General features: G+C 51.7%; 11 protein-coding genes across 11 annotated transcripts; 2 read left to right on the forward strand and 9 right to left on the reverse strand.

Moving 5' to 3' along the window:
• Positions 1–665: 665 nt before the first annotated feature.
• Positions 666–1,605, reverse strand: J4E86_002644 (uncharacterized protein; the record flags this gene model as incomplete). The annotated part of the gene is made up of 2 exons (XM_051443202.1): positions 666–1,024; positions 1,077–1,605. 2 exons carry the CDS (start codon positions 1,603–1,605, stop codon positions 666–668), a joined length of 888 nt encoding a protein of 295 aa, XP_051304697.1.
• A 338-nt stretch (positions 1,606–1,943) lies between these two features.
• On the reverse strand, positions 1,944–2,561 carry J4E86_002645 (uncharacterized protein; the record flags this gene model as incomplete). Its single annotated transcript, XM_051443203.1, has 2 exons — positions 1,944–2,441; positions 2,499–2,561. The coding sequence occupies 2 exons, from the start codon at positions 2,559–2,561 to the stop codon at positions 1,944–1,946; spliced, it is 561 nt and encodes a 186-aa protein (XP_051304698.1).
• Positions 2,562–3,135: 574 nt separating this feature from the next.
• J4E86_002646 (uncharacterized protein) lies at positions 3,136–4,131 on the forward strand (the record flags this gene model as incomplete). The annotated part of the gene is made up of 2 exons (XM_051443204.1): positions 3,136–3,237; positions 3,406–4,131. The coding sequence occupies 2 exons, from the start codon at positions 3,136–3,138 to the stop codon at positions 4,129–4,131; spliced, it is 828 nt and encodes a 275-aa protein (XP_051304699.1).
• Positions 4,132–4,694: 563 nt separating this feature from the next.
• Positions 4,695–5,526, forward strand: J4E86_002647 (uncharacterized protein; the record flags this gene model as incomplete). The annotated part of the gene is made up of 3 exons (XM_051443205.1): positions 4,695–4,863; positions 4,910–5,301; positions 5,413–5,526. The coding sequence occupies 3 exons, from the start codon at positions 4,695–4,697 to the stop codon at positions 5,524–5,526; spliced, it is 675 nt and encodes a 224-aa protein (XP_051304700.1).
• Positions 5,527–5,578: 52 nt separating this feature from the next.
• Positions 5,579–6,745, reverse strand: J4E86_002648 (uncharacterized protein; the record flags this gene model as incomplete). The annotated part of the gene is made up of 2 exons (XM_051443206.1): positions 5,579–6,292; positions 6,425–6,745. 2 exons carry the CDS (start codon positions 6,743–6,745, stop codon positions 5,579–5,581), a joined length of 1,035 nt encoding a protein of 344 aa, XP_051304701.1.
• Positions 6,746–10,469: 3,724 nt separating this feature from the next.
• Positions 10,470–11,270, reverse strand: J4E86_002649 (uncharacterized protein; the record flags this gene model as incomplete). The annotated part of the gene is made up of 1 exon (XM_051443207.1): positions 10,470–11,270. The coding sequence occupies one exon, from the start codon at positions 11,268–11,270 to the stop codon at positions 10,470–10,472; it is 801 nt and encodes a 266-aa protein (XP_051304702.1).
• A 4,426-nt stretch (positions 11,271–15,696) lies between these two features.
• Positions 15,697–16,264, reverse strand: J4E86_002650 (uncharacterized protein; the record flags this gene model as incomplete). The annotated part of the gene is made up of 2 exons (XM_051443208.1): positions 15,697–16,073; positions 16,171–16,264. The coding sequence occupies 2 exons, from the start codon at positions 16,262–16,264 to the stop codon at positions 15,697–15,699; spliced, it is 471 nt and encodes a 156-aa protein (XP_051304703.1).
• Positions 16,265–17,359: 1,095 nt separating this feature from the next.
• J4E86_002651 (uncharacterized protein) lies at positions 17,360–17,808 on the reverse strand (the record flags this gene model as incomplete). Its single annotated transcript, XM_051443209.1, has 2 exons — positions 17,360–17,538; positions 17,586–17,808. 2 exons carry the CDS (start codon positions 17,806–17,808, stop codon positions 17,360–17,362), a joined length of 402 nt encoding a protein of 133 aa, XP_051304704.1.
• An 857-nt stretch (positions 17,809–18,665) lies between these two features.
• J4E86_002652 (uncharacterized protein) lies at positions 18,666–20,357 on the reverse strand (the record flags this gene model as incomplete). The annotated part of the gene is made up of 4 exons (XM_051443210.1): positions 18,666–19,106; positions 19,151–19,679; positions 19,831–20,044; positions 20,093–20,357. The coding sequence occupies 4 exons, from the start codon at positions 20,355–20,357 to the stop codon at positions 18,666–18,668; spliced, it is 1,449 nt and encodes a 482-aa protein (XP_051304705.1).
• A 1,274-nt stretch (positions 20,358–21,631) lies between these two features.
• Positions 21,632–22,350, reverse strand: J4E86_002653 (uncharacterized protein; the record flags this gene model as incomplete). The annotated part of the gene is made up of 2 exons (XM_051443211.1): positions 21,632–22,267; positions 22,318–22,350. The coding sequence occupies 2 exons, from the start codon at positions 22,348–22,350 to the stop codon at positions 21,632–21,634; spliced, it is 669 nt and encodes a 222-aa protein (XP_051304706.1).
• A 1,037-nt stretch (positions 22,351–23,387) lies between these two features.
• On the reverse strand, positions 23,388–24,220 carry J4E86_002654 (uncharacterized protein; the record flags this gene model as incomplete). Its single annotated transcript, XM_051443212.1, has 2 exons — positions 23,388–24,153; positions 24,204–24,220. 2 exons carry the CDS (start codon positions 24,218–24,220, stop codon positions 23,388–23,390), a joined length of 783 nt encoding a protein of 260 aa, XP_051304707.1.
• Between the last annotated feature and the right edge of the window lie 388 nt (positions 24,221–24,608).

Here is a 24,608-nt window from a genome sequence, read left to right on the forward strand (position 1 = left end):
GATGTGTCTTTTTGCGAAATCGCGGCCTGCGGCCGAGGCTGTGGAGGGTAGACGCATGGCAAGTGCTGTCTAGCGCATCGTGCGCAATGAGGCTGCTCGAGACCGCATTTACGTTTCGCCTTTGCGCATTCTGAGCATGACTTCTGCCTACCTTGTGAGTTGGTTGTGCGCGTTCGATCTGGTGGCATGATAGACGCGACTGTCGCTGGCGAGGAAGGAGGTGAGGCTTGCCGCGCCGCCGCCGCCGATCTTGGCCTGCATCATCGTTAGTCAGCGCTAGTGGGTCGCCCCATCCCAGCTCGGACGACACCTGAACTCCTCACAACCACCGTGACATAATGGGTGAACTATTTACCACACCCTTCTTGCGGATCTATGCTACTCAGGCTCATCTTTCACTGTTTTGCGCTTGAGCAATGACTGCATGTCAATGCTTTTGGGAACCTAATGTTTTCAGTATCGACGCGGAATCATGCCGACCGAGCTATCATCAAAATTTATTACCCAATGTCTGCCTTCTACTTCAATGTCGCTGGATACATTTCCCCGATCTTGTTCGCTAACAGTCCTGCTTCTCTACCAACGGCTTGTTCACAAGGACATCCTGCAACCTCTGGTGTATGGCAAAATGTGACGCCACGTGGAATGGCTCAATCTGTTCCAAGTCACTCATGCTCCTCTTGGGTTTCCTCTCCGCGTCCTCGATACCAGCTCTTGAATCGATACACCGCGTAGGCTACGGCGACGATGCTCCAGAAGACGGAATCGGACGCAGCTTGCTTCGCGATCTCGGATGCAGACTTTGGTGTCGCCAGATCTCGGGGTACCAGAGCGCGTTCATGGCGACTCTTCCAACGCTTTCGCATTGCCGCGGTCAAGAGCACCAATCCAGTCGATACGGCCCAGACACCCCCGAATATGATTGCTGCGCCGTATCCGCCCATCATCGCACTGGTGCACGTTGCGAAAACCGAACCCGCGACAGCGCTGCCAATGCCCGCATGCATGGCCGCGGCTGCGCTGCCTAGAAGAAGTCAGTATCCAATATACACGATATACTCTCCGAGATCACGTACCTGCGACGGTTCCACCTGGCCCAAAGCCTGTGATGAGGAGCGCTAATGCAGTAATCGCAACCGCAACGAGAGGCACCACGATCAGCACAAATTCCCAAGGGTGTAGCTTGATCCAATCGCCAATCGCCTTCGCTGTACCAATGAAGCCAAGCTGCTTGACCTTCTCGATAGCATTAAGTATAGCATCTTTAGCTTGTGCGGCCAGAACGGCAGCCTTGTCCGCGGCGCATCTCCACAGGTTGTTGATGCCGGTAGCCCATGTCGCGCGGAGATTGCGGTCTGCAGAGGGAGTTCGTAGCGTCTCCGCGTCGTCTCCAGCATTTTCCGCCGCTGGCACAGGCTCAGCACCGGCGTCAACCTCGTCTTCGGGATCTTCGTTCTCGGGTGTGGTCGCGTCTTCCGTTTCATTCTCGTGGGATGCCTCGTGCTCAGTCTCTGGCTGATATCGCGAGACAGGTTGAGCTCCAGTGGCCGTGCGTGTAGCTCGCAACCTCGCGAACAACATTCGCTTCAAGAAGAACTCCGCCATGTCGTGTATACGGCCAATGGCAATGGAGTTGAGGAGATGTGTGGTGATATGTTGCCAGCACAGTACTTTCTACGACGTCGCTAGAGGGCGGTGATAGCGCAAGTCGTGTCACCGTGAGTCCGAATCGGGAAGCAGCGAGGAAGTTTTCACCTTACTCCTCGTTTCAACGGAGCAAAACAAATCGTTGAGCTACAGCTTATATGCCACCACCGCATATATTCGGGGACAGGAACGACCTATGGAAGGCCATCTGGCACATGCACGTCGATAACATAACTCATAGGTACTTCGCGGATGCCAACCACAATACATCAACTTCGAGTACGATCACCATCCCCTTACTGATCCATCGGCAGACGGCCTGTCTCTTCGGCGATGAGCTTGTCGACCTCGTCCTGGATGAAAGCACGATGTATCGCTCTGGCCTCCTCCAACTCGCGCATCAACCTATCTCGCTCCCACAAAGTCCAAGCCGCCAGATCGGAGCACGTCTTTTCCGCCTTTGCGCGAGCCTCGTTTGCCGATTCCAACTCCTGCCTCAACCTCGCAATCTGCTCCAAAACAAGCTCAAATGCCTCCTTGGTGATGCTTTCGCATCCGGGTGCGGGAGTTGAACAATCTGGTTGGAACATGGAGGGTGTAGCGGGGCATTGTGGAACAGGGAAAGCTCCGGCCGTTAAGTATGAATCGTTGCTGGCGCTGCCGATTGGATTCAACCAGTCGTTCACCTGATTCACACCATCCGCGTGATGTGCGGGACGGAATGCGAGACTGATGGTGCGTTCGGGATACTGCAGGCTCGCATGACCGGAGAAGGTGGTTTGGATGTGTTGCTGCTGTGTTATGGTCAGTGCTGTTGTTGTGGTAACACGAGGTGTCAGTGAAAGACTTACATGGACAGCAGTTTCTTCCCCATCGTCCTCCATCCTATCGGTATCAACACGATCCGGCTCCATGTCCAAGCATTGACGTCTTCCAAGATGATTGCGGTGTTCGTAGGGGCTCGGATCTTGCGACTACGTCAGGAAATGCGCGGTGAAGACGGAGACGCGTCGGCGACTGAGGACTATACTCACGTGCCTGCTGAGTGAGCGCCTGCGCTAGCGTCTACTAGCGCATCTCTCTGTATATTTCAGCCCCGCCTCCCTCTCCCATCTTTCCTCTCGCTACCTGTGTTGACTTGGTTTGACTCTACGCGCAAAGCATCAGCTTACCGCACGAGCTGACGAGGACTGCACGGCCGACTGGGATTAGGGCAGATTCGAAACCAAGCTCTTCACGATCGGGAATCTAGACGTCGCAAGCCTCCTTCCGGTGAGCTGAGACTATAGGTGTCTCTTCTACATGTGCGAGGGGATCACGCCGCGAACCAAACAAATAAGCCTTTGCGTGAACGACTTCGCGTCCTGTGATGTACTTCAAGGCATCCACAGCCCACCGACATTCCCCCATCAGTACGTTGTATCTCTCCGCCTTACTCATGTCGTAAATTGAATGTGCTAATGTTAGCTCCTAGTTCTCATCGCTGTCATGTCGTCCAACAGTCTCAGAGGCCGCTCGCCCACGCAGTTCCTACCCCCGGCTGGCGCCTACTACGACCAATTCGACATCATCGAACTATTTGGCCCGGACGTACCTAGAAAGGGTCTTTGTAGTCTTTGTCTACAACCTGGGTGCGGGTCTTCCGAAGATCCTACCGGGTGCGTGAACGCGTGTGGCATGTGCGGATGTAAAGACCAGCACGCGAAGGGGGTAGGTCGTCCTTACTGCCACAGAGATCTCATCACTAACTCGTTCTAGCTCTGCGCTATGGCCTACTGCTCGTACAGGTGGCGCAAAGACCACGGATGCACTCCAGATCCAGATGATATGATCGCGCTACTTCCCGGAATGAACCAGGTTGCAGATCTTCATGGCCTCGGGATCATACAGACCATGTCTCATGTCTCTATGGACATTTTGCCCAACATGGATAATGCTGATGTTAAGGAATACTACGCCGGCCATACCATACAACACAGTCATCGCATCCGTACCCGCACGCCCATCACATGGGTCAACGAGAATGGGAAGAGGAGCGCCGCTGTTCAAGTCAAGATGACCTCCAAAGAGACGGTAGCAGCTCCCGCCAACGGCGCTGAAACTCGCCTTCCAGATTTGCAAGCACACGATCTGCCCTTGATCGGTTCACCTCTCGCTAGAGCTATTCGTCAAGTCACCGAAGCGCCATCTTCCCATCCGCCAATGGCAATCCCGGGTCTTTCGCTCCAGCCACAAGCTCCGCCAGACAACAACAACATGCAGCTCCAGATCATCCCTCCTGCCAACGCCATCACCATACCTTCTTCATCGTCATCGGAGAATCCCCGCTATCCTGCTCTGTCCCCTATTGCTAGCCTACAACTGCACTACGAGAAGCTGCTGCATGAGCGCGACCAGCGAGAGCTTCAATACATCGTTGAGAGCAAGGATAAGGACAGGATGATCAGGACGCTCAAGGCCAAGCTTGGATGGTCTTTGGACTAGATTACCTTATACAAGAAAAAGATTGAACAGGTCTAGGGCCTACACCGACGCTAGGTTACCTATCTTGTAGGCTTTTATGTTAATGTAGGCTGCAGGCCTGTTCGGGTTTGTTCTTAGTTGCCGAGAGATGCTGTAATAAGGTCATGCATTGGGCGACACGACACTTGATGATGTACTGAGTGTTGAATGATAGTGCAATGGGAAAGAGCTGATGCCTTAGTATCTTCAGACTCAAGAGCTGAATGCAAAGTACTTCTACAATACTATATAGTCCTGCATACAGTTCAGTACTGCACATTTTCTGCTTCCAGTGATTCTGTTCTCTTCATACGTGCTGGACACATGCCCAGACCAGAAGTCGTGTCAGTCGTCGTCCGAGCGTGGTACCTAAAGGAGCGCGTCATGTGATGTCACAGCCACGTACTGCCAGGTCACAGTCGTGCCTACCTATCTGGATACGTAGGTGAGAGCAACATGCCAAGCCAAGACGCGTCGTTGTCAACAAACAGCCAAACACTCGACTTATCCATCAACATAGACTTCAACCACCCCGAAACATCGCGATGGCCAATCTCTACCTGATGCAAGCCTTGTACGCCCCGAAGCCGCCTCGGTCTACCCCTAGTCCTGGTGTTTCTGCGCTCGACGACGGCGTGCAGCGACGACAAGGGCAGTCTGCAACGCCCGAGCAAGCCATACGTGGTGAACGCCTCAGAATGATGGAAATCGAAGGTAAGAACCCAAAAAAGCTGTTTTCAACCCTACTGACCCATAGCAGAACCACCTGAACCCGACTCGGAGGCCGTGGCGCGCTGTAAACCGACTGGTGCCAATGTACAGCCAGTCGGCATCAAGAGCGAGTTCTCGAGCTCCGACGCTGCGGACAGGTTCTTGGAATCGCTCCCGTCTTTTCCTGGCAACATTGCTGTTACGCCTTCTTTGCCCTCGTCGATGACACTCCTTGCTGGCCTTACGTATCCAATTGAGCGATACCTACCATCAGCGGGACCATACTACGACCAGAACGCTCTACTACCTGTCTTTGGCTCAATCTTCTTCAAATACAAACCCTGCATGATCTGTTGGACCTGCCATACCGCCGCAGGCTATTCAAACATGTCTTGCGGGAAGATATGCAAGGTCTGCAGAACCCGCCGCCACCCTGACGAGGTAGGAACTGTCCTAGTATTAGGTAGCAATGCTAACATCGGTGCTAGAGCTGTTCACTGTTTTATTGTAACAGAGATTGGTATCGCCAGCAGGAAATTCCATGCAGTCCAGAGACCGTTCGAGATCGACAAATCCGTCCCGACAAACAAGAGCTCGCTGTCCTCTGTCATACTAGCAGATCTATTATGGTGCATGTATCATCAATGTCTGGTAGTGCAGGAGTAGGTGTTCAATTCTGCTCTAGAGGTGTCGTCGTGACATTTAGTCTGCAGCTATCCTACTCGCGAAAGCGGGAGCATATCGCCTCAGATGCTGCACACTCCTCAGGTCCTGGGGCGCTTGTGCCCGTTGAGACGCCGTCACCCGTCAACTTAGCAAGGCGAGCGTCTTTCGCAACCAACTGAATGCGAGCTTGCTGAAGTTCTTCGACTAGGCGCCTGTTCTCGGCCTCCAGGAAGCGGATCCGCTCAGACTGGTGTGACAAGTCTTGTTCGGAGGCGCTCGCTTCAATATCGCCATCGCCAGACTCATGTATCACTGGCTGATCGACAATCGGTGCGATTCCACCACCAAGTACCCCATCCTCTTCGTCTATCACGCGCCGAGCCATAAGCCTGGGATCACGACTGAAATCCACGCCGTGGTTGAAATCCCTGTCATTAGGGGTTGAGCTGTATACCGGCGTTTGCGCTTGCTGCACTTCTTCCGGCACATGCGAAATAATGCCCCCAGGATTTAAAGGCCCTTCAACGCTTGGCCTTGACTGCTTTTGACCCTTCCCTGACTTAGACCAGACAGTCATTCCCGGCGTATGTAGTCGCATCGAGGTCGTGCGGTAGAGCTCACGTACGAGCGGATGATCTTGGTTTACCTTGACAACGTCCGTGAACTTTCGGAAGCTGTGCACCACTCCAGCTTTGACGAGGTATAAGAATTCGCCAACGCCGGGGCGAAGGTGCTGTGTCTTGACCACCTTGTGGCCGTGAGCCTTCTAAAACGACATCCTCGCATATATCTGACCACATGTCTGCCCCGGATGGTCACAGGTTCCGCAAATTCGACACTTCCTCTTGCACCTCTTGTGGTTGTCTTCATGCTTGGGCCCCCAGTAAACAATACACACGCGGATCTCGCCGTTAGCGTACAGATCGAACATGACTTCGCCGAAGGCGCTTTTGAGAATGAACTCGTCGTAGTACGGTCCGGATGGCGGCAGGCAATTGACTATCGGGCACTCCAGACCCTTCACCGGGCCAATTGGCATGAAGACGCCAGGCTTCATCTCTACTCGAATGCTGAACGCCTGTAGTTCGTGCTCGGTAGGAAGGTCGTCTGGGAATACAATGTCAGCTAGACTGGTCAAGAGAGGGAACACAAGTGACTCTGGCGCATATGAGGTCGTTGCGCGGTCATGTGCAGCCACCGCAGGCTGCTTGGAGGGCATTACGCTCGCACATGGCGTGTCGCCAGTCACATAAAAGCACGATATAGACATGTACTTACATTCTACACCACCATCTGTCCTCCTTGCTGTCTCCGAGGGTGGGTTTCGTTGCGGGTCGAGAGCTCTATTACGGCGGCCATACACTGAAGTGGTGTCGCGCTGTTCCGACATCGCGTCGATACTGGACGAAAGAAGTCGCGGCTTGAACGTGGAAGTATGAAGTGTGGGCGGTGTTCGATGCAAATGGTACGGTAGACGATGAGTGAGAGGTGTTGGGCAATGTGCAACTATGGCGCGGTATTTTCATATCACCACTTGACGTCACGCGCAGAAACTCCCACCTTGTCTCTCTCACCATCTGATTTACTTCGGAATCATGTCAATCAAGATGTCCGTCGCCGGCTGACACGAAGACGCGACACTTTCGCCATCGTGACATGAGCGCAACGAGAGTCTGATTGGGCCTATGTCAATTCTCGACCACTGGTATAGCTTCGGGTTTTGTATACGAAAAGAAGGGAACTTCTCGATCATGATTGCAAAAGTAAGGACACTAGGAGCTCATAGTTGTAGCCTTGTGTTGCAGCGACTCCCATCCAGTTGCAAAGTCACTTCAGAGTTCTCCCAAAAGTCGCCCACGTCGCGACGGGTGGCCCGACAGCCACATCGAAACGACTCTGTGTAACTCATTGTTTCGATATACATCGGAAACTTTTGTACCAATTGTTGTTGAATACAGTAGTGGCGACATGTGTTCTCTCGGCAGGATTTCGGTAGTGCGATTACGAGAACGCACATGACAACGGCTCGTCCGGCACCGTGCACACAATTCCATCCACGGCCCCGGCGAGACAAGAACACAGCTCCGCTCGCGACATGGCCCATGTGCTACGCTTAGTAAGAGTCTGGACCGCACCACATCTCTGTCAGCATTTTTCCAGCCAATGTCCCCATCGATACTGCGTATTGGCTGCGTTCCCGCTCCTTGTTTGTATCCCAAGTCATTGGCAAGTAACGCACCAACACCATTGAGATCGGGCTAGACTTACCGCGCCGTCTCTGCCTGAACTCTTCAAACGCAGCCTAGATCTTCTGTCTCGTCGCTTAAGCCATCCTCACCCACACGTCAAGTCGCCTTTTGGACGTTGTATATGGCGCTGCGCAACCTGCCAGACGGGCGTCGAGGGCCAACGGCGGTCCCCAACCCAGAACGATCAGAAGACAAGGTCTTTCTCGACAGATTTGCGGATAGTCCACTCTGCGGCACAGGTCGATACCGCTTCTTTCGGTCTTCCCCTGCGATTAACTACTTCCCTTCCCGTCCAGGGGTAGAGCGCCTTGCTCAGCACAAGCTCAACGACAGATCTGCGGCCTTTAAGTATGTGCGTTATGTCCTCGAGCTACACGAAGACGCAATTCGTAAGAGGTGGTGCGAGAAGAGTATCGCGAAGAAGAAGAATCTTTTGCTTACGGCTCCGCCGAGCATAGCAAGCGAGGATTGCCCTGACTTTGCGGTGGATCTGGCAGCAAGCACGGCCTCTATTAATATCAATGAACATCGACCATCTACAACCCCAGTCTGTACGGCAAGAGATATCGAAGCTTGTCTAGTGCCTTTCTTAAGCCTAGAAGATCTTCTTCGATAGGGTACCTTTCTCAAGTTCTTAAATTCCCGTGGCCCTGCCCCAGTTGAATCTTCCAGCCAGACAAACCTCCTCAACCGCCCGATCACCCGGTGGCCGGACCAAGTTCTCTATCCAAGTCTGCACAGATTCACGATGATATTCGCTGGACGCAACAAGTGGAACGCCTATGGTCGGATGAAGCGCTGGATAGGTCCGAAGGATGCTTGGCAGACTATCCACAATAGCCATGAATCCTACCCAGCCGTAATCTCCAGATACGTTGCATACAGGAGATCATCTATACATTCCTAAAGCGATGCTGCAACCTCTTAGTAGGTGATCTCTTGGCCGATGAGAAAGGACAACCGGCAAAACACACCATCACCCCACCGACAGCCTATGTGATCGAAAATACTACTGACTATACGAACCAAGCAGAGGTATCGTTAGGTAATTCTTACGACGTTCCCAGACAGTTGGACTTCGATCGCTTGCGTAGCTTGGTCAGCTCCAAGGCCGGTGAACTCGAAGATCATATCTGGCCGCTTCGAGAAGACCCTGGCTACTTTTCTGATGTCTTCGATGACTACAAGCCACATTCTTGCGACTACTTCAAATCAGCTGACTGCAATGTAAACGCTATCCTAAAGGAGCCGCCTCATGACATGACCGGTATTGTTCTTCGCTGTCTTATCACAGACCTATATCTAGCTCTGTTCTACTGGCATGAGTGTCTGCGTCTCGTGGAGCATCTCTAGTCCACGGCTCGGGGGGTTGAATCTTATTTCTCTCCTGGTTAAGGTTTCCCTAAAGTCTAGCACCGAAACCTTCTGAAGCTGGGGACGATCCTCTATGCTATACATACAGGCGTGCACGAATTCTTCCGACAGCGGGCTTCGAGAGCAACGGTTATGCAACCCTACTTCACCAGAACCATGGCGGATCCCAATAGCGGTGCTGTCTTTATTAGGATTGATGACGCGCAAGCAAAGGGAGATTCGGCTACAGCTCGCTTCTTGCAGATATTATCGCGTATCTGGAGTGTGCATGTTCCACCAAAACTAGGCTTTGTTGCTAAGTTGGATGCTCTAGTCAGAATGGTCATGAAGGAGCCAGGCGCCAAAAGCTTGTTGTCTTCCTTTGTCTGGTCAGACTTCTCATAGATCTAAATTCCTTCTGAATGTATCCAGCAGATTCGATCGTATCAATATTGGACTAAGCGGGTTGAAACAGATGCGGTCCCACTTCATCAAGAGTTGATGATTGAGTTCGTACATTTCGGGTTAAAGTGGTCACCTGTCTCTCCAATGAGACGCACAAAAACAAGATCCATGAATCACTCCCACTGGATCTAATCAATTTCCCGATTGCATTGTCAAGCTTCAACGAGCGCGGCACTGCATGCATCTCACGTATCAGCAGTTACACACGCAAGCGCTTGCACACTGCGCAAAGCAAATCAGTCGCTTCTACTAGCCATCACACTTGAAGACCGCGCAACCCAGAAGATGACCCAAATCGTGTCCGAGATTGCTATCCACAAGAGTCTAACGCGTGAACTAGTAGACTGCCAGAGCGAGATGAACGTGCCGGCTGCTGCAGCGGAAGTGAAGCGAGACTGGAAAATGAACAATCCGCCATTGTGTCGAGAAGCGGAGTCGAGAAGGGTGGAAAGAAGATAGGCGAAGGGACACGGCAAGTTGAGTCTTTGAAGGCATTTGGACAGCGAAAATCTTATGTGGTTAGGTCCATCTGAGCGCGAGTGTGTATGCGATTGCCGAGGGGCGCGAGGGCGATGAAGAAAGCGGGTACGGTGGAGTAGAGATACAGATACTCAGTCGCAATCTGGTAATCGTGCTTCGGTTACTTCAAGTAATATAAAGTGTCACTGAAGAAAGTCTTTCTCGTTGCGCTACATACACTGGGTACAAGATACTGACCACAAACGAATGTATTTCTATGCTACATATGTGTATCTAGATACAACAAAAGATTTGTCTCGTATGTACATAGATAGAGTGGTAGATGACATTTCTCCTTACAGAGATATCTTCCAAACGAGTGATTCCAGTGTACCAAGATACGCGTCTTCCCTGAACTTATCTTGGAGCACCTGGGTAGTTTGCAGCTAGGGCTTGTTGTGATCCTCCATTCAGATTCTTCCACTGACAGATAGAGGGTGGGGCTCCTCGTCGAGGAGGATTCGGGATGGTAACGGTGGTTTCACCGGCCTCTATTTCGTGGTCGATCCAGCAGAACTCATCACAGTTGATAGTCTGAACGCATTCCAAATACACAGCATCCTCCCATCTGGAACTGCTCGAATAGTTCAACTCTTTGCCACCGAACTGCTGGGTATCCCTCCACACAAAGAAGATGGAGAGTCGAAACGTAAAGATTTTTTGGTAGATGTAAACGCTCTTGTTTGGTGAAACCGTGATATTGCGCTCATGGGTTTCTTTTCGCGAGACCTCGTTCGATTGGAACGTTTTACTCTCACTTGATCCGCCCACGTTCAAGCTGAAGCCCCACCCAGAGAAGCCAGCGCTTGCGCTAACACTGTTGACCTGTTCAGACCCGTGGATGACGGTAGAACCCAATTCGTATGTCCTCTTTTCGTTGGCTATATCGTCGGTGTTGTTGTGGACCACTGTGATTCTCACCCACTCCTCTTTCACGAAGTGGACATCGTGATACGCCGTGAGGGTCCAGCGGTCCCAACTGTAGAGGGGATTCACCAACTGTCCCAAGAGAGTTTGTCCCGAAGGCTTGTAGATTGTGTATTTCGGCTTGAAAGCACCCGCGGAAGATGCAAGCTTGTTCTCCTTTGGCGTCTCTTGAATCGCCTGCACCTCAACGGGTACCATAGATTCTTCAAGATTGACATTGGAGACTGACATCGTGGCTAAATGAAGCACTTTGGGATGTATATCTGGTAACGATAGGGGAACGAAGGCTAGAATGAATAATTTTGTGCGAGATAGTCGTTTGAAATTGCGATGGAACACAACACACTGGAATCAGATGCTTCATATACCGCTTCCAGTGCCAACTACCCACTCTGCACCCCACTTGCTAATGTTACTTCACTAATGCAAGTGTTCATAAGACAGATGTACACTACACCACCAGCTTTTCCATATTTGTTTTGCTCAACAAATTTACGTCCTCATGATCCGCTAAGCTACCCACCTGCGCATGCGTATCTCAAGCATGAGCCAGCGGTGAGCAGTAAGCTATTTGTCCCAATTCTCATAGAGACAAAGTAGTTGGCTGTAGAAGCAGATGACCTTGACACTGCCTCTATTATGAACTACGATTATTTCTCATCATTACCCTGGCTAGATTGTTTGGCGGGGAGTTGCGCGAGAAGGGACGGTATGAGCTTATCAGTTTCTGGTAGAATCTCGATCAGTGGCTCGCCACAGCGGGTACTTTCGGAGCGGAGTTGATGACTGTCCAATCGGGTCTTACCATACCCCGCTTTTAGCGTACTTGCTCGGTACGGGCCGTTGCGCTGGCCGGGTTTACTTTCTTTTCTAGCAGATGGTGCACGACCGCGACTAGGGCTAGGTTTTCTTATGTTTGCGCTCGGCATTGGGATTTGCATTGAGGACGAAGATGATTGTAGCCCCATTGAGACAACTGAGGGTGCAGCCAGCAGTCGAGCTTATCGTTGAGGGTGCAACCAGCAGTCGAGCTTATCGTTGAGGGGAGCCGGCACATTTGCTCCTGAACCACAAGTAGTCACATCATCTTCCTCTACATCTTAGTGTCCTGGTCGTGCTCGGCGATGTGCGAAAGGATCGGCTTCTGACTAACGTGAAGGAGTAAGTGGGCATGTACACTGAACCCAATCGGCTGGACTGTAAGGGCTAGGCTTTGAGGAGCAGTGGCCTAGATACGTAAGAGATTATAATGGAGAAGGCGGTATCTACCAGCCGTGTCTGAGCACGGACGCAATCCGATCGACCCACAGACGCGCACCTGCTAGACAGTACCCGCGTCCCTTGGTTGCACCAGTATATCAATGGGAAGCTACTCAAAGGGAGTCTAGACTATCAAGAAATCTCTCTCTAAAGTATTACCCTGGTGACTTAGCGGTACACATGACTTTAGAAGACGCAGTCATAAACCTTTCGTCATATCAAAATCAACTTTTGTTGGCGCTTGGGCGTTCTGCTCCCTCGTGGAGATTTCGTAGTCTAACGTCCCGTCTCGCGTCCCTGTATCAACCGCGGGCCAGTCGCAACTATAATTCAACGGTCCCATTGAGATAGAATGGATGGGCAATGAGCACGCTTGGTTGAGCGTTTAGCTACCACCCGTACATTTGTCCATTAATGCACAATTCTCTCTAATGAAAAACACTAACCATGGCATACTACCTCGTGTTCGACGAGCCAAATTCTCGCCGAGCGTCACACAATACTGCGCCAGGGTCAAGTCGGTGCTCAGTCAGAAGGCCGTCTACGAGCACATCGCGCTGAAAATGACATCAGAATCGCCGCCTACGTGCAGAAATCTCCACGAGCCACTTCAACATGGCGCACCTATGCGTGGCGGAGTGTACATGATCACAGCAGGAGATATGTGGTCTTTTGGAAGCTCACTGAGTAGCCTGATGGCTACTGAGCCTCTACATTACACATAGTCATGCGATCTTTGTACTCCGTCTGTCGCTCACGGAGAGACCTGAAACTACTATGATCATGTGACAATCTAGGTTAATGGGCAACTGCCTGTTAGTAAACGGTCTTGGATTCGTCATTCATGACGAAGCCGCTGTCTAATGCCGATCGGTGTTATGCTTTAGCACCCTAACGTCTCCACCTATTGCTCTTATGTCATGTGAAGCATTTGACCTGATCAATTCGCACCAACTTGAGATGATAACAGGTAGAAATCTGCGATTTGAATGGAGGTCATCATCGTGCGATGTGGAGTATCTTGATCGCTCTCCGAGAGGTCTGATAGTTGCCGTGATCATGCGATGCGCCAACCATAGAGCCATTGTCTTGTACGCATCGGTCTTGCGCTTTGTCACTTGTGGACGAAGCCGTTGCCTGATGCCAATCGGCCTAGCGCTCTACTTCAGTGTCAAGTCGATCTGCCGTGCTCGCATAGCTTGATCGTAGACGCATTAGTTGACGGGGGAAAGAGGTGGGGGTGTACGAAGAAAATGATATCAAGATCATTGCCGTGCGACGCCTGCGAAAATCATCGCAGCATGTAGCTCATTGTAAAGTACACCACTAGCAATACCACGCCCTAGTACATTCCGCTCTTTCTGTATATGTTCTTGTTCACATCGTGCCATCTATCCCGTAAGACGTACACGATCTCTGCCAGCGCCACACAATTATACCAATCCGATCTTCACACGTGTTCGGAATCGTCACCGCCAACATCTGTGATGTGCAACAGTAACATGATATCCCACTTCTCCTTAAAGATAGTAACCTTATCGACAGTCTTGTGACCTAGTCCCTTCCTATGCTGTATGAGGAGGTAAGCGACCCCGGAACCATTCGGTGAGCCTATTAATGCATTGAACTCCGCTGAGCCTGCGCTGTATGTTGTCCCCGGCCATTCTTTTACAAAAAGTCTGCCCTGCAACATTAGATAGGTAACGACAAAGCGCGTGACATTGTTGAGGACGTTGTGTCGAAGTACGTAACGTAGGTTTGACTTCTCGTTGGCTTTCGACAGCCATTGGAGATACGCTACATCCGACCAGTGTTTCAATTTGGGGATAAGTGAGTAGCATCGTCCGCACTCTTCAGCCATGGCTCGGGCTGTGAAGTTGTTATACGCCACTATAATTCCATCCGAGGGGTTAATGACTTGACAAAAAATCGCTTCCGTTGCTGCACAAGTTTGATCATCCACCGCTTTCGGGCTCTCGCGTTGGTGGCCGACGCAAAAATTGGGTCCTTCATTCTCATCAAACTCCCCATTTAGTCCAATGAGCTTCAGAATGTCGCCGAACCGTTCCTTTGCGGTATCTGGGTACGTAAATTGGTCCTCTGCGTATCCCCATTTATAGAGATCCTGCACAGCTGTGAATACACTTTCAGTCGATTGTGATGGTTCTGCGATCATCAGTTTAGATAGCTGGGCGCCTTTTACAACCAGCCTCTCGAACTTTTGGCTGACGCGCCACCAATCAACTTGGTGCGCATCATTTGAGCTACTCGTGTCTACCTTTAATGACGCCGCAAGCTCCTCGAATGGTGATAAGTTTGGATGCGCGGCTGGAGCTAGGCTCGAATCTTCCAGCGCACGGGTTTGAGGATTTGACATCATCTTTTGAAGGAGTCTGTGAAACATGTCGGGATGAAACTAAGGTAATGTTCGGGTGCGGTGAGTAAACCTGGCATAACAGAGCCTTTGTATACCAAGTGAACGCTGTGATGAGCTACATTTGTTCACGAACAACTGTGAAACACAGTGTTGTCAATATCGCCGGTACGTGAGACTTACCGAGGGTGCCCATTCATTGTGCAATGATATGCGCTCGCGCATCTTTCTATCTCTTCCTTGTGGTGGTATTGCGCATCTCTTCTTCCTTGAGTGAATGGTAATAAAAGCTGGGAAACGCCCGTCACGGTGTTTTGAAGCCATGCGGGGCCGCAATAAAAGTCCCGTGGATGAAAATGCTTTCGCGAGATGTCCGATCGCGCACCTGGTTTCGGGCATCTTGCTACACTTGGAGCGATGTTGATGGTCGAGTGGGGAACTGCGCAGTGTCTAATCCGGATGATGGTGATGGTTCGTGACAGAATGCAGTTGTTGCAGCTTGCTTGAGGAATGGGGTCAGGGTCGGAACCGTGGAAGCGCCGACGCTATGCCCAGCAAGGCACCAGTTACGTGGGGACGCAGATCATGCCATCATCCCGATGTTTCGAGACCGCATCTTCATCACTCTTCTCCATCCTCAAATCTTGCACCTGATCACCTTTCATCACAGTATTTGGGCGCAGCAATTACACATGCTTTACCAAAAGTGTCACTCACCAGGCGCGTGGTATGTACAGTCAACACGGGATGGACAGGAATTATTACTCTTCGCAGCTGTACTCTTTTCGCTTTTTTCGCCGCTTACATCGAGCTCCACTTCACATGGATTTTGTGTTGTTCAATGACTTTTTCGTGTATGGCTGGCATTATTCATCTGTGTAGAGGATACATTCCGCTGAACCATACGCCGTTTTTCCTCCTATATGCCTCTTGTGGTATCAAGGCCGACCGTTGCATCTGCCACCGTATGCCTCAAATATTGGTTGTACCTCATTTGCGTACTCGCGCCGCTTGATGTATGCATCAACGCCTCGCGTGCTTGTTCAGTACGTTTTCCAGAGTTGATCTTGCGAGCTCTATCGCGTCCTCCAATTCACGGATCAAGGGGTTCAACTCTTCAAGCTCTTTGCTCTGCTCTGCCAGCTTTGCATCCTTTTCCGCAATCACCGCACGCAGCTGCTCTACCGTCGTAAGCAGCAACGCCTGTTTCTCTGCCCCTTTCCTCTCCGTCGCAGCCTCTTGTAGTAGCTGGAACACCTCTTCATGCTCTTGCTTGATGTGAGGTCGGGTCGCCGTATGCGGCTTTGCGATGTTGCGAAGTGGGAGATCGACCGATGCGGTACCTGTAGTCGGCGGGACACTTGCCAAGACAGGCGCCACGTCCATCTCGTTGACAGTCGCTGTAGATATTGTAATTAGTGTCGCTCAGTCTAGGGTTACCCTAAGCCCAGAGTTATTGCCTGGCTACGAGTGTCTTCAGTTTGGGGAGTTACTCACAGTCGTACTCTTCATATGGCTTGTCCCCGGTCGTGGATCGCGGGGCGGGCGCCTTCTCTGCACGTAGCGCCGTATCCAACGTATGAGACGCCATTTTCGTAGCGGTCTGTGTCAAGGATACAATAAATGGGTCGGAAGGGAGGCGCGTGTACTGTGTGCAAGTTCTACGAAAGGCTGGCGACGAGAGGATACAAGCGCTACGTTTGGACAAGTCAGAAACTTTTGAACCGTGCGGTAAGGTCTGGGCTAGCGAGCGCGCTCTTTCACGGCGTCATGAATTTTGATAGAGCGCACTCTCACATTTGTGAACATAGAGAAGATCGGCCGCGGACATCAAGACAATCTCGCAAGGATAGCTAAGGGGATTTCTACATTGTGAAATTAGCCGACGATGGTTCAGCGCATGACGGCTATCAAAAGGTCAATCACGCGCGAATGTAATCTTGTCATACTACTTTTTCTCATTGCCGGGGCATACCTAGGTACCCGCACCTCGCGAAAGGACGAACGATCCGACAGCTTCGCGGACTCAGGGGGGCGATAGCTAGGATGTTGGTGACTGAGCAAAGGAACAAATGAACTACCGAATCGTTGGTACCACATTACGATCGCTACGAGAACATGCCGCAGGATGGCTGGATTACTAGACGCTGGCAAGACTAGCAGCTGCCGGCTCGATCAGAGCTCTATAAATGGATGCAAGCGCTGGTGCTACAATAGAAGGAATGTGCCAGCTCAATTCGGCCGCGATACGAGCGAGCGGAATGTAGGAAGGGGGATATAGAACATACATTTACGTAACTGGAAGAGACGTCATATAGCGTATGAGACCGTCAGGTGAATTCATAGCTTGACTAAGAATTGATATCGGACTCGTGCTTACCTCACATGGAACTTTGACGACTCGAGGTCATTCACGCATAGGACTCGCCAATGTCCGAAGATCTCGATTTTGCTATATGAGAAAAAGCAGCGCCATCATCCCAGCAAGCATCGCACGGCCTGTATGCTCGCACGACACGCAGAGGACAGGTCAACTACCCCGTCTTTCGAATCAGGATAGAGCCTTCAGTTACATGTATACGGACGCGCGTCGCAATGATCGCTCATCGAAAAGCAAGCAACGAGTATACGAATCCACTCGAAGCATGAAGCAAAGAAACGAAAGAGGAAGGTCTAGAACTCTTCCTCAATTCAGTCCATGAGGGCCCCACGGGACCTCTTCATCCTCCACCGGCGCTGAGGCTTCGTCGTCTTGGTCTTGTTGTACTTTGACATCTTCTTCTTGGACGTCATTGGCTTGTGCCCCACCAATCTCTGCAGCGTCTCGGAATTTTTTGCCGTCTCGTTTCTCCTCTTCAGCGAATTCTTCATGAAGTCAGTAAAGAACTCTTTGCGACCAGGCATTGACTTACGTGAGCTGCGTGGCGTTGGGAATGCTGGGGCCTCATCGATTGTGGGCTCTGGGACGGAGAACTGGCTGAGGATGCCGTGCTGGTAGCCCGCAGTGGCCTGAGAGGCCCTTGGTTCCTCGGTTTTGAGGGTCATGAGGGCAGACAGAAAGTCGTCGAACCCTATCGGGTGGGGTGCTGGTGTGTTGTTGGTGATGTTTTGTACATTTCGACCGAGATTCGCCATATCTACGGCGCTGTTATTATAGCACAAGAACCTTTGGAAGAATGTCTTACTTTTGGCGGTATTTTGATCAGTGCAGAAACTTCATAGGCTCAAAGGTCGGTTTGGCTTTGCGTGCGCGCCAAGCGCGCTAGTGCAGATCCGACGACGCCGGGTGCGTTGACCAGGCTCTGGTCCCTCATATACGCTCGTGGAAGGAGCAAGGAAGAGCTTCATAGTTGACACAGAGTCACACACTCAAGCTTGTTGCAATACGTTCGAGGCGAGCGAGTTCATGGCGCCTTTGTATGCAGGTGTCTTCGCAAGCACTGTCAAATCGGCTCTCCCGTACATTGGTATCGTCTTCACTCTTAGTACTACAGGAAACTTGACCTTTGCAACTACAATAGCACTTCTGTTTCACGTACGATGCAGTACTTGTGCCGAGTATTGCTACTTGGATTTGCTACCTAGGTAGCTAGTGCACTCGCTGCATCGCTACATAGAGTCTGTGCTCTGCTAATGCGTCTTGCTGAAGACATCTGGCACTCGAATCTTGCACTCTTCATTGTAAACTGAGTTTGACCGAAGCGTTCGCGGTGTTAACCACCCCAGCAACTAACCGGCATGTGTGCACGTCAAACGGCAGACAAGCCGGTCGCCTCTTCTAGCCTCACAGACATTCACATAGAGATGGAGATGATGGAAGATCGCATCACGGATGTTCGCAGCATTGCAAAGAATGCACACGCTAGACAGTTCAATTTACTCATACAATCCTCTTCTCCTCGTCCACAGTCCCGACTTCCTGCCAATCATACCCAGTTCTTCGATCCTCAACCAGAGCATCTATCTGATGCGCACGCCGCGAAAGCTTAGATTTAATCCTCATAGACAATAGCACGAACGCCAGTGCCTTCAAACTCATACGTGAAGTGGTCCAGACGTCGGGTATCAGATCCCGTCATCGTGGTGTCGGGTTCGAAGCGAAACCTGTTGACCAGCATGGCGAGCGTGAGGGTAATCTCCGCATATGCAAGATTGATCCCAAGACACTGCCTTGCACCTTTGGAAAAGGATACGAGATATCTCTCCAGCTCTTTTGCGTCTCCAGTCAGCCAACGAGCGGGGACAAAGCTTCTGGCGTCTTCGCCCCATATGCTTTCGTCAAAGTGCATGCTGTACGCAGACATGCCGACTACGGTCCCAGGTGGAATGATCTTGTCGTCGACGATGAGCGGCCTTGCTCCATGCGGTACGACACGCGGGAGTCGCCCTGGCACGGGCATAGCATAGCGCAATGCTTCTTTGATACAAGCAGTCTTAGAACGTTAGCTTCGTATCGCGATCATGTCAGGGCACATACCAGATATGGAAGCTGCTCTAGTTTCAAGAGGCTGAGATCTTGGTTCGCCATGATACCGCTGTCGCGCAATTCTTTCCTTAGCTTTGCGAAGATTGCAGGATCCTCGCTCATCTGTTGGACAGCAGTCGCGAGTGTGAAGGCCGTGGTGTCGGAGCCTGCGACCAAAGTATCGATGGCTTCGCTTAAGACAAGGTCATCGTCCAGGTGTTCCAGAGAATCGAACACGAGTTCATGGTCGAAGGTCTTTCCGGAAGTCTTCAGGCGTCGGAAATTGGCTACGGTATCCGCGGTGGCGGTGATGAGAGCCTGAAATTTTGCGGCTGATGTACTGAGTTTGGCGGCTATACTGGGTGGGCATTTGAAGGCGATAGTCCGGAGAGGAGGGAAGTATAGCATGGTCCACAGTGACTCGGCGGCTTGATCAAAGCACCTGTGGAAGGGAGCGTCGAAAGTATTGTCGTCGGATTTAGTAAGCAAGTTGAAGGACTCCCCGAAAGCCATTTGCGTAATGAGATCGACCGTCAGGCACCTGTGATGATTTTAGCGTTCATGTTACATCCGGTAGGATTGGGGAGGGCTACCTGAAAGCATAGTAAAAGTTGATCGCGCCGTTTCCTTTAGTCTCTGATATCCTATCACATAAAAGAGTGGCTTTGGAAAGCAAAGTCTTCTCCATTGACCTTATGTGCGTCTTCGAGAAGAAGTTGCTGAGAAGCTTACGTCGTACACGGTGCAGCTCTTTGTCGCTCTCAACGAACACAGAGTGGTGTGCGGCGAAAGCATCATAGAAGGACTTTGATTTAGGAAAGGCGTAGTTCTGTGAGTAAATTGTACGGTAGAGCGCCGGATCAGTAATGTGAAGCTCATTTGGACCGATCCTGAGTGTTCGTGTGCCTGTTGAAATCGTCAGTGCCTGGCCGTGTGATTCGTCGTGAGACTTACCATATGATCTGTGCAATTGTTCAAGTGTCTCTTCTTGTTGGCCAGTCTTGCTCAGAGAGTATTGCCACCAATTGGATAGTGCCGCCTGGTATGGACCCGGAAAGGATGCTAGTGGATGAAAGTAGAGTAGATAGACTGCGCGTAGGAAGCCCAGGGCGAGAGCAAAGAGAAATATGCTGGCCGCAAGCTCGGAGCAGGAGCGCGTCTCCAGGAAAGACAGGTCCCAAGCCTCCTTGAGTTGAGCGAAGATACTTGCGGACATCATCTTGAGCTGTAGCAGCGTGATGAATGAAGACACTCAGCTACACTTATATGATTCATCATTTTGTACATCATCCTCGACACCTTTTCGTACATCGCGTATTATGCGAAGATGTCCCCCATGTCTGTTCGCTCGATGTAGACTTGGCAACTCGAGTATAGCCGGTCCAGCGTCGGCAAGCCAAGCATTCGGACCTTTTATAAACACACTATTAGGTCCCCGACTGGGCAAAAACACGTCAAGCGTGTCCGCGGAATCCGAAAAGTTGGATATTTGGATGCACGCTGCGCTGAAGAGGTGTCAGGCTCAGGCGTTGCGCGGGGTTCGCGTCAACGTTCGGCCGACCGTCCGCTCACGGCAAGATGAAAGCCGACGATAGCAGGACCATGTTGATCTCTAAACGGCCGTCTGCCGCTGGAGATGATGAGCACCCGTGTTCTGCTGCGATGAGCGATTGTGATGGGAAAGACATGTTGCGCAAGTGAGCAGGAGGCATCCGACAGAATTCGATTGGGCCGTTCGCTAGCGCTGGGGCCAACTTCTGAGCATCTCCTACGTCATCACCCCCTTGTCTCCTTCCCTTCACACGGCAAGCTTCACCCCTTCAAACCATCACCTCTTCGGAGAAATTTGCCGCAGACTCTGCTGTATAGCCTTCTGGCCATTGTCCCGTCATACCAAAAATTCCAGTGGCCCTGCTTCCGATCGCTTTCTCCATGGCGTGCTTACCCACTTTCTTTTCCCAATCTTCGAGGCTCATCTCCCCACCTAGCACTTGCGGCAATGTAATCGCCGATAACCCTGCGATATCGCAGCTTGCGCCAAGGTGTGGGCGAAGCTGGATGAATGCCTCGCCTGCCAGCAATAACTTGCCTCCGAAGAACGAAGCTTTTGTATTGTCAAACGCTAGATGGTTGCGTAAGTCAGCACATGTCTTCAATCGAGTATCTACATGGACGGCACATACAACGAACGGCTGTGAGAAGCGGCGGATTCGACTCTTGGAAGATCTTCCTCCACATTGGAGACAACACGTTGTCCCTTCGCTTAAGCTGAGCCTCCCAAACGTCTGGACGCAATAGGTTCCCAGGTACGGTGACGTTATGTCGGACACCATTAACGTCGGTCATGTAATCCGCGAATACTGGTGTTGAAGCGTCGCAAGCATCATACCAACACCATTCGATGACACGGATCCCAGGACGCATGTCTCCGATCGTGCTAGGCGACAGATAGCTACCACATGTCAGTCAATGGTTGGCAACGTTATACCCAACTTACACCACTATGTAGCTCCCGTCCAGCATGCAAAGAGGCATCTTCCCCTCTATGGCACAACGTAGCTCCTCGGGCGCATCCTTTTCTGGGAATTGTGATCTCCACGCCACATAGCCAACGTAATCGGTCTTCACATCAGGAAGGACAAGGCTTCGAAGACGGGATCGTGCGCCGTCGGCCGCCACGACCAAGTCAGCCGTCATCTGTTCCTCGATGCCATCTTCGCCTTTGTATGACACCACAAGATGGTCAGCTTGCTCAGCCAGCCCGCATACCTGGTATCCACAGCGCATGCTAACAGGCCCATGTCCCTCGACGTCTTTCTCGCAGGCCATCCACAGCAGACCGTGAAGACCAGCCCAGCACGAGGTGCGCACGTCTTCCGTGAACGGTACTTCGACCAAGACCTTACCATCCTTGTCAAGGATTGGAAATGCGGGGTTGCGGAAAACGATATCGTCAAGCTCAACATCAGGTAGGTATGTTGTGAACACTTTCTGTGCGTTTGACCATAGGCTCAAGCCTGCAGCTCGGGCTTGTAGCTGCTGTTCAGTTCGCATCTCAAGAACCACAACGCTGTGGCCATGAGACTTGAGCGCCACAGCATGCATGAGCCCAGCTATCGAGCCACCAACCTATTGGAATCATCAGCCTCATATCAGCCATGGCATACAAGGCGACTTACCACAACGACGCGTTTGTTTATTGGTTCTGCCATGGTTCTTAAGATGGTACGCACGAATGGAGAAAGACGGACGATGCTCCGAGGCCGCCTTCTGACGCGGAAACGGCCCTTTTATCGCGTTGCAGTACGAACATGGGTTCAGTCGACTACTCCGCTGCCACCAACGCAGTAAGAAACGTCGCCCGTTGCGCGATTATTGAATGAAGCACCACCATTGGGTAAGCGGGCAGCGAGCAACGCCTGGTTCTACATGAGTGGTTGGCTCGCGTACCGGCATGCGGCGCAGTCGCATCGTGGCTTCGCCTATCTTCCTGTCCAGACCCGATCAACCAGTCAGACACATGTCTTGCGCGATCCTCCAGATCCTCTCCGCTTTAGCGAACCTCATATTCGGGGTCATTGACTGAGATGAACTAGCGGCCCGTTCACGAGTCCCGGGCACGTCACGTGAGGCGGCTTGTATGTTCGATGTTCCTGCCCCTTGTCGGTTTCTGTTACGCGAGATTCCCTCCAAGTCACCTCTCCACATTTATCACGGCATGATATTAAGACTCCGCGTACCCTGCTTCCCACTAGTCTCTTCACATATATGGTCGTCCGCGGGGACTCTCCCTAACGGTGACGATGACCCTGACGTTCGCACTTCTCGGTGACTTCGGACCAGCCTCGTCGTTCTTTCAACACATACTATGGGTCTTTGTACGGCGACGGTAACAATACTATCTTCAGTATGCAAATTGATGAGTGTTTACGCATGTTTCACTAGCGATGGATCAGACTGGGGATGATGAACATGACTCAAGCAACCGGCATTAGCTCTCATCATGCTAAGGCGTCTGCTATCACTAGGTATTTTATGTACGGCAAAGAATGCCAAATATCGGGACCCATCCAGTCAGAATCCGCTGCGTACATCTGACAATGCCCACAGGTTCGTTTCCCGCCATGTAGAGCAGGCCCGCCGTACGGACCTTCATTCTTCAATCTTCTCAGTCTCACCAACGGCGCCATGTTGTGACGCTTGTCGCCACCATCATCACGACCCTTCACATTTCCCGCTGCCCTCTGCATCAGCGCCTGTCCGCGCGAGGTCCGGTAGGAGGATATAGGTCCGGGACGAAGCGGTCGTTGATCGAAGACCTGGTCCGTTCGTTTCGACCACGATCGCGCTCCCGGCGACCTCCTCGTGGATGATCACCGCGCTCATAGCGCCCACCCCACCTGCTCCCATTCTCAGTGTATACCGCCTCGCTGTACCCCGATTCTCGGTCTCGGTCTGAACCTTGGGGCGGAGAAGTAGCGTTGACTTTCATCATGGGGCGTTGCGTGGAGTCCCTCCTACCTTTCCTGACATATCCATCGACACTCTCCGAAGCCCGATCCTGCTCTCTCTCAAACTCTAGGTCATGGACGTGACACTGTAGGCTATGCGCTTCTGTCTCCAACGTAGTGACGCGATCTTGTAAATCCTTGTTCTCGACCTCGTATGCTTGGATTTGGGCCTCCATCTCTTGTATCTTGCTCGTCATATCGCTAATCTCGCGAGCGGACTTGGCGGTTTCGTTCCTCATCAGTGTGTCGCGCTGTTCGATCGAGACGTTCTCACTGAGTATGGCGTCCTTCTCCTCCAGGCGTCTTGAGTACGATACCGTCAAATCGCCCAGGGACTTGGTTGCCTGCGTCAGGCGACCATGGTAGTCGCTGGCCATCTTTTTCGCAGCTGTCTTCTCTTGCTGGAGTCTTGCGTTGTCAGCTTCCTGGTCCGCGATGCGTGCAAGAAGCTCGGGGACCCGCCTCATTGGTGCCAAATTGCCATCGATCACAGGCGGCGCAGTACTGTGACGAAGTTAGCAAGAGCGTTTTTGAAGATCGTTCTAGGTACTTACAGCTCTGGAGGCGGCATTGAAACTGCCTGGCTATTTGGCGTTGGGACAGCGGACACTACATCAGGCATGTCGACATTGCTAGGCTGACGACTGAGCCGAGGGTCACGGGCACTGTCGTAGGTGTTGTTGAAGGCCATCAGAAGATTTGAATAATTAATGGAGCTTTACGAGAAGAGGAGAGGAGCCGTGGTGTTCTGGGAGTACATATAAAATCGTGCGTTTGTCGATGTGGCCTTGGCTAGCGCGACTATATCGTGAGTGAGCAAGTATTTACTGCGACTGCGGCGACGCCGTCACCCAACCAATCTCCCGCTTCTACGCCGACAACTTACGCTGGGAGTCATATCTTGCTCCCGTCGGTATAGCCGCGGCGACCTGACTCCCGCAGACTTTGTCGAATCAACC

Source organism: Alternaria arbusti, assembly GCF_024043155.1.
Source record: "Alternaria arbusti strain BMP 1465 chromosome Unknown scaffold_3, whole genome shotgun sequence".
NCBI classification, from domain to species: Eukaryota; Fungi; Ascomycota; class Dothideomycetes; order Pleosporales; family Pleosporaceae; genus Alternaria; species Alternaria arbusti.